The sequence below is a fragment of the Nelusetta ayraudi genome, unplaced genomic scaffold, assembly GCF_046127955.1.
Source record: "Nelusetta ayraudi isolate G7.1 ecotype Tasmania unplaced genomic scaffold, CSIRO-AGI_Nayr_v1 ptg000048l, whole genome shotgun sequence".
Taxonomy (NCBI): domain Eukaryota; kingdom Metazoa; phylum Chordata; class Actinopteri; order Tetraodontiformes; family Monacanthidae; genus Nelusetta; species Nelusetta ayraudi.
Genome location: NW_027466098.1, coordinates 7,324,437 through 7,332,500, shown reverse-complemented (window position 1 = coordinate 7,332,500; position 8,064 = coordinate 7,324,437). Strand labels below are relative to the sequence as shown.

At 55.6% G+C, this 8,064-nt stretch overlaps 1 protein-coding gene across 1 annotated transcript in view; it reads right to left on the bottom strand.

Moving 5' to 3' along the window:
* The window catches only part of kmt2a (lysine (K)-specific methyltransferase 2A), a 36,385-nt gene that overhangs the window by 23,308 nt on the left and 5,013 nt on the right, over positions 1 to 8,064 (bottom strand). The window contains 2 exon segments of the mRNA XM_076036027.1: positions 366 to 3,793; positions 4,687 to 4,756. Of these exon segments, the coding sequence (XP_075892142.1) occupies positions 366 to 3,793; positions 4,687 to 4,756 (3,498 nt within the window).

Below are 8,064 nucleotides of genomic sequence, written 5' to 3'. Positions count from 1 at the left end.
AAAGCATTTAGAAGTAAAACATTTATTAAATAACTTTCAATTTTTACATTCAGAATTGTATAACACTGCTGTGCAGTCTGCTACCACACAATTAGTGTGGGGACTGTGGTATTCTTTGTCAAATGTGTGCAGCGAAAAAAAATCCCCCTGGGCAACACTCAGTGTGGGGACTTTCCTATGATCAAGTTTCACTCTGAGAACAAGTTCAGATTTTTTTTTTCATCATATTTATAGCAAGTACTCATCGCATTAAGCACCAAGTCAATTTCATATCGACAGCTTTAGCTGTGTACTGTGATGATGTATGAGATGCAGCGCCGACATGGAAGGCGATAAAAAGGAAGGGAGAAAAAACAAAAACTGACCTGGACCTTGGTCTGGTCCGCAGGCTTCAGCTTGCTCTTCTTGATCTCAAAAAGCTGGGCTTGGGCTTTCCTCAGTAGTCCAACCACCTTCTTGTCAGTCACCGATCCAAGAGAGGAGGCGGAGAGCTGCTGTTTGCCCGGCTGCCCCGGGACGCTCGCTGCCTGCTGGTTGGGAGCAATTTGTTTCTCCTTGTCTTTCTCCAAATCTTCCATTTCTGCTCCCTTCTCAGTGGGCCTGCCTTTCTTCGGCAGCCGGGCTTTCGCGACGGACGAGGGAGGAGCGGAGTGGACGCCGCGAACCTCTGGAGGGGCCGCGTCCGGAGCGGCGTCAGCTGACGTGGATTTTTTTCTCCCTGAAGCCTTTTTGGAAGCGAGAGACGAGACGGGCTCTCCCAAGTCCCTGCCGTCGACGGTAAACAGGCCGGGAGCCGCGCTGGGAGAGCCATCTGGCGTCGGAGCCTTGCTGCGCTTCTCCAAATCCTTCCTCCCTTCCCTCTTGTTCTCCTTCTCCTTCTCTCTGCCCTTCTCCAACTCCCATTCCTTCTCCTTCAAAGAGGCTTCCTGGGGGGCCGAGCATTTCTCCTTACCTCCCTTGCCAGCGCCTCGCACCGCATCCTGGGCCGCGGCAGGAAACAGCGGGAAGAGAGGGGACGAGGAGGCCGACGTGGTCGACAGAGGGGGCGTGTTCCCAGAAGCCGACCTCCGGCTGTCGGGCGTCCCCTGCGACGCCAGGCCCAGGGATACATTGGAGAAGGTGCTGAAAGGAGGCGTTAAGGCACTAGTGGCGAGAGGACTTGAAGAGACCCCGGGCAGGGAGCCGGAGTTGCTGCAGCTGCTGCTGCTGCTGTTGGGAACAGAACCCATCAGCGCCGACGCGTCCGAGGACGCTTTCCCCGCCGAGATGTGGCCGCCGGTTTGGCTGCTGCGCCGGGTCATGGAGTGGGAGGGGGAGCGCGGGTGGCCCCGCTGCGTCGCCGGGACGACCCTCTTGGCGCGCCGCGACGCCCGGCTCGGCTTGGACGACGTCTGGTGAGGTGAGAGGGAGCCGGGGCTGCTGCCCGAGGACGACGGCAGCGTGACCGACTCGTAGATGCGGGAGTGGGCCTCGCTGGGGGTGAAGCGCGGCGCCCGCAGCAGGGGGCTGCGCTTCGGCAGAGGCGGCGCGTCGAAGCGCGACGAGGGCGGGTGTTGGTGGTGGCCGCCGCCGTGCGAGTGCAGGGGGGCGAAGAGGCGGCCGCCTGTCCCAGTGTTGGCGTTGCTGCCGCCGCCGCCACCGGCCGTAGCCGGGAACGGAGCGGTACCTCCACCGCCACCGCCGCCACCACCGGCGCCGACCGCTTGGGGCAGCAGCCCCACGTCTTGGGCCGTGAGCGGCGGCGGGCGGAAGTTGTCGAAGATGGGTTTGCGTATGAGGCCCTCCTTGGCGTACTTGGCGGAGGAGAAGTACTGGCGCTCGGGGTGGGACAGCGACGTCCAGCGGAAGGTGGGCTCCCGCAGGATGGACCTGCTCCGCTTGTCCGACAGGCCCGACAGGCCCGGCGGCCCCGACAGGAACGGCGGGTGGGACGTCCAGGGCGAGGGTGCGTCGGCGGCGCCGGAGGACGCGGCCGACTGGGGGAGCAGCGGCGGCGCGAGGAGGGGCGGCGGCGGTGGCGAGGAAGAGGAGGAGGCCGTGGACGAGGCCTGCTGGGAGTTGGCGAGGGCGGCGGTGGAAGAGGAGGACAACAGCACCCCCGTCGGCGGGCTGATGATGGGCTTCTTGCCGCCGGTGCCGCCGCCCACCGCCTCCCGCAGCCTCTGGTTCCGACTCTCCCGGCCGAGCGGCGGCACCACCCTGCGGCCCCGCACGCGCTCCGGTTCGGGCTCATCGGGCTCTGAGGGCGGGGACGGGGGCGGCAGGGCGCCGTGCAGGCGCAGGTCGGCCTCCGGCGGTGGCGGCGGCGGCGAGCGCTCGTCCGGCTCCGACAGGGCCTGCGTGGCCTCGGAGGCCTGCGAGTCGCAGGACGAGTCGTCCAGGCTGGGGCTGCTGGAGCGCGACGACTCAGCCGAGGAGAGCTGCGAGGAGTGCTGAGACAGCGCGCTGGAGCCGCAGGACGCCGCGCTGCTGCTGAACCGCCCGTTGGTGGCGCTGTTGGCGCTGCTGTTGAGCAGAGCGCTGGCAGCCGCCGCCGCTTGGACGCTGGGGGACGGCACGGGAGGGGGCGGGGGAGGGAGCGGGTCAGCTTGAACGCTGGTAGCAGCGACAGTGGCGGGTGGGGCGGCCACAGGAGCCGGGGACGACGAGGTGGAGGTGGCGGCGGCGGTGGCGGTGGGGGGCGGCGGCGGGGCCGAGGCGGGGACGATGGAGGGCGACGCCTCCAGCCGCGCCATTTTCAAGTGGGGGGCGGCGGCCGCCGCGGCCGATCCGAAGCTGCCCTCGTCCTCGATGAAGCGCTTGGGCGTCTTGATGATGCGCAGCGAGACCGTGCTGACCACCGGCATGATGAACTGCCGGATGTTCTTCAGCTGAGTCTTCCGGACACCGCCGGCCTCGCCGCTGCCGCCCGCCGCCGCCCCGCCAACGATGGCCCCTTTCTCCAACCGCTTCTGCGCCCCCTTCTTGGCTCGCTGCAGCAGCTGCTTGGCGATGGTGGCGTCGGTTCGCTTGGAGGACGGCACGATCCTGACAGGCTTCCGGTGACGGGGGCTCTTTCGGGGACCCGCCGCTGCCGCTGCCGCTGCCGCCGCCGCCGCCACCTTGCACGGCTTGGACGAGAGCAAGGACGCCGGTGGGCCGAAGGGGTCCTGGCTGTCTGCATGCTGGGGAACATGAGCTTCTGTGGCCCGGTCGCCTCCTCTGGCCTTGAAGGCTTTGTGTTTAGCATCAGCGCACTCGGCGGAGGCGGACAACTGTGCGGTGGCGGCGGCAGCAGCAGCGGCAGCTGCCGCCGCCTCGGCTTTGAGCCGCTCGGCCGAGGGCGGTCGCCCCCGTCTGCGTCTGGGCACGCCGGGCAGAGACTTGAGGTGCGACTTGAGGGGGGCAAGTTTAGTCACTCTCAGCCTCTTTAGGCTGCCAACTTTGGAAAGCCGGGACTCGGTTTCGCCGAGCGCCGTCCTCTTTGCGCCCTTTCTGTCTTTGTCATCGTCGGCGTCGAGGCCCACCTCAGGCCCGGGCGGCCTGCCGTCGTCCCCCGCTGCCGGATGGCTGCCCGAGTTCCACGCTTTCTTGCTGCTCGAGGACGGAGGTCGGCCCCGTCTCTTTTCCCCGCTGCCAGGCGGCCTCCCAGGGAGCCGCTTCACCTTTTCCGCAGGCCTTTCGGGGCCCTCGGGTTTCGCCTGTGTGCTGGCGGGAAGCAACGAGGGTAACGGTAGACTTGAGGCAGCTTTCTGTGCAGTCTGGACCCGTGGGGGGCGGCCTCTTGGCTTCTTCTCCTGTATTGACGGTGAGTCTAAGGAAGTGACGTGGTAAAACAGAGGGCAAATAGTTAAAGATTTTCAAAGTCATGACAATGCGATAGAGTGACAATTAAAAGGGTGTTTCAAAAAAAGCTGTTAAAACAATGCAATATAATAGTAATCGTTAGGGCTGTCGTTCGGTTAAATCTTTTAATCGCGATTAATCGCGTAGTGTCCTGAGTTAATTTAGCAAATTTACTGCAAATGTTTTTACCCTGCTCTATGTAACTTTTACAAGATATTTATTGTGTATCTTATACTCTAGGAAAATTGGAGAGGACAATAATAATTCCATTGTGGAAATATTCTATTTTTATTTCATCGGGACATTCCAAAATGATTACATACTTATACTGTCCAGACACTCTCCAAAAAAAAACTCACACCTTGAGGTATTCTCAAGCCATGATCGCATTTGTCAATCGCGGTCTTTTCGCGCAAAATAGACCAGGCGCCGTAATGATCGCTGCACGGCGCGAGCCGGCCGCGGAGGTGCGCGCCGCTTCGAGTTTGCCGTGAACGACGCCATTGGTTAACGAGGGCGCCGAAAGGAAGCCGACTCCGTTTTGCGGCTATCACGGCGGGTTCCGCCTCCGGTGTGAACCAGGCGTTAATGGTGTGTTAAAAAAAACAGTGCCGTTAAAATGAGTTTGAGTTAACGCATTCTTAACATTAACGTTCGACAGCCCTAGTAATAATACAATATAATATTAAAAAAAACTGTAAAATATTCCTACACAATTTGAAATATAATAAATAGTAATATGTGATTGTACATGATTATGTTGTCATGGTGTTAGCAGTAACATCAGGAATACAGGCAAGTTTGTAGGGATTTGAGGACAGTAATGTGACTCTAGGTACATAGAATTGGAAGTAACCTTACCAGAAGGCGTTATTAAAGGGCTCTGTACACTTTTCTGTTCAACTGTTCCAAATCCCCCAAACGCTTCTTCCTACAAAACAGAAAGAAGTGAAAAATCCCACATGAATGCACATCAAACTTGCATTATTACATTGCGCTGTAAAGTGCGACGCGAGGGAGGAAGTGGCGGCTGGTTTACTGCCTCCGTCCCGCTGGATAATTGTCAGTTGGCCTCGATGTGCAACACTTGAGTCATTTTTGAAGTAAGACTCAGACGAAGACCGAAGCTTCCAGGCATTAACGCTGTCCTAAATCTCACTTTCGCCGGCTGGCTTACTCCGGTGATCTCATGTTTCTCTCCGTTTGAGATGACAAAGCTGCAGTCGGACGTGGCTCAAACCAAAACCAACAGTTTGAACTGCAAACACGCATACCTCGGCGGGTGACTAACACTTTGCACAGCCTCCTTGAGCCAATACTAAAATACTAAGATGGTTGGTCACACACTGGCAGCTTAAAAGACAATGAAGAGACCCATATTCTGTGATGCCAGGGGCAAAAGCCAGACCAGTTCATGTGCGTGCCATTAGTCTTGCAAAAAAAAAATAAAAAATAGTGTTACCTGAGGGGGGCATGAGTGGCAAGGGCCGCTGCATGACCTATATGTCCTATATGACCTATATAAGATGTGATATTATGTACAGGCACGCTTTGTATTCGGTCTCAGTTTGGCCTCAAGACATGCATAACTAATTAATTCCATTAAATGAATTCACAGAACTTGTTTTAAACCCAGAAGAGCAATTGAGTCTCCTTAACAATCGTCAGCACTGAAACCTTTATATTCTACCCGTGTACAACAATCTGGTATTCTCCAGTGTTACAATCAATGTTAACACAGAGATGCTCTACATCAAACACACACTTGCTCGTTGTTTATTACTTTACAAATATTTTTTCATATTTTTTTTTATTGCCTTCTCAAAACCCATCACATCACCGGACGTACTTCGGTCAAAAGCAAACCGGCGAGTCCAAAGCGGCTCTTTACAGAGCTCCAGAGAGCAGCTCATTCATCCGCGCCAATGAAAACACAGACTGTAAAAGATTATTGACTTTTTCAGATTACCGCTGCGTTATTTTAACAGCCAGCCGTCGAAGAGGATAACTGGCATACTGACAATGGTTTACGAGCCGCTACGTCTTCCAGTCACTGTGCACTCAAGAATGGAGGTGTCATTTCAACATGTTTATTTATAGCATTACGTCGAGAAGCAGTTAAGGTCTTGTTGGCCTACTTTGTAGAGCAGCTGCTTGAAGTGTAGTCCGCACACTCACACTCACTCAAACGCGTGTGCACACATGACCAGGTGAGATGTGGCTCCCTGCAGCCTCTCGCTAGACCCACATATGAAAACCCCGCTATAGTGGGGGGGGGTGATGCCTGATTCAAACACAAGCCGTGTGGGCACTATGTGGGGGAAATGATGATGATAACAATAATGTGAATATTTTATCTGTTTTACACACATCTATAATCACCAGCGGCGGCTGTACCGCTGTTTACTCCAGCGGGCAATGCCTCGCATCCATTTACTTAACACACTCGCTGCACTCCCGTCCCCACATCCGCCTGTTCTCCTTCTCCCCCCCAACCCCTCATAGTAATAGCAGCATCCTCTGCTCTCCGCGCAGGCTGCCGCTCGTGATTGGTGTTTGTCGCAGAGCTGAGAGGGGGGTGGAGTGCCGACGGACGGCGCTGACTTGCTGCGATGGTGCGCGAGGCAGGCGATGACATCACGACGCGCTCTCGCCGGGAGAGGCGAGCGGAGCGCACACGCCCACACTCGAAACATGCGCACATCCGTGCACCTCCCCGGTTCCCTTCGGCCGCATGTGCGGTGCGTGTGGAGGAGGGTGCGAGGGAGGAAGGGAGGGGGAAAAGGAGGGGGGGGGCACTCCCAGCGCATCGGGGCGCACAGGGCGAGATGTAAACAAGCAGAACATGGGAGCGCGTCTACGGGGGAGGGGTGCAAAGCGGCGCAGCCAGGGACAAGAAAACAAGAGTGAGGAAAGAGGTGTGGGAGGAGGGGGTGGGTAGGGAGGAGGAGGAGGAGGAGGAGAGGTGGAAACGGCATCTTGACCACATGCTCTGTCAACAACAGAGGCAACGGGCGCAGTCGTCCCTTGGAAGATGTGAGGATGAAGGAGGGGGTTGAGGGGGGGTGTCAACAAGCTCCCTGAATCCCAATCCAAACAAGCCCACTGCACAACAAGGCAGCGCCCCCTCCCCACTGTGCCTGTGCTTTACCATGCTACTGATTCAGTCCCCGCCTCAACCGCCAGGCCCGGAGCACTGGCACGTGAAAAACACAGGGCTTACCATGAGCTCATAGTGGGGGCAGGCACATGGATGGTTACTGTAGGAAGTAAACAAACGCTCCAGTAGAGTCGCATGGTGGGTTCACACACCACTATGCCTGAATGACAGAGTCCTCAAGGGTTGTTGTTTTTTTTTTTTTTTTTTTCCTCCACACCCCCTCCCCACCCTGCCAGCTATCTACTTCATCTCTTCGGCTTAAGCCAGCGCAAGGATAAAGTCTATGAATGAAACTCTTCGAGTTCTTCTTCGTCTTTAACAAGATTTTCCCACCACTGACGCCACCACTGTCATATCTCATTTCACCAACAAAAAAAATGGGTTAATATTACAAAAAAAATAAATTCTGTACATCTGGCATCACTTTTAACAATTGTTCCAAAAGCTATGAGCATTTTTTTTCTCCCCCCAAAAAACTTGTTTTGTTTGGGCACATGTAAACAGTGATCCCACGCTGAGGCAGGACAAACTCAATGGGCCAGAGATGGTTCTCGCTTCCAAATAAACCCTGCAGTTGTTCATTTGCACTTTAAAAGAAAATAAATCAAACCCTTGTTTATTGAATGCACACGTTTTTTTTAAGTACAGCTACAACATCTTAACCAGCAACAAGCCCTCTGATTATAAGCCATGAAAAGCACGAACAATCAAAACCATGTAACCAATGCATACATCTGCAAGAAAAGACCACCACCACCGCCCTTCCACCCCTCAAAAAAACCCTCCTCCCTTCATTCCTGGCGCCAGTTCTTCTCCCGTCCAGGTTCGTCTAGTCATTTTCTATAGTGCAGTAATAACGCAGTACAAGAAAAAAAGAATTCTTTTTGTAGTGCCTACGGTTCTTCCGCTCTTTACCTTTACCTTTGGCCTAAATACAAATGCAACAAGTTAAAGGTGTGAAAACACGTTGAAGACAACAGAAGGAAAAAAGCAATCAGATCTGGCAGAGAGGCAACAGTTTCATTTTTTTCAAGATGCAAAGGGACCGTCCCTGAAAATCAAGAGGCGGATGCAAATAT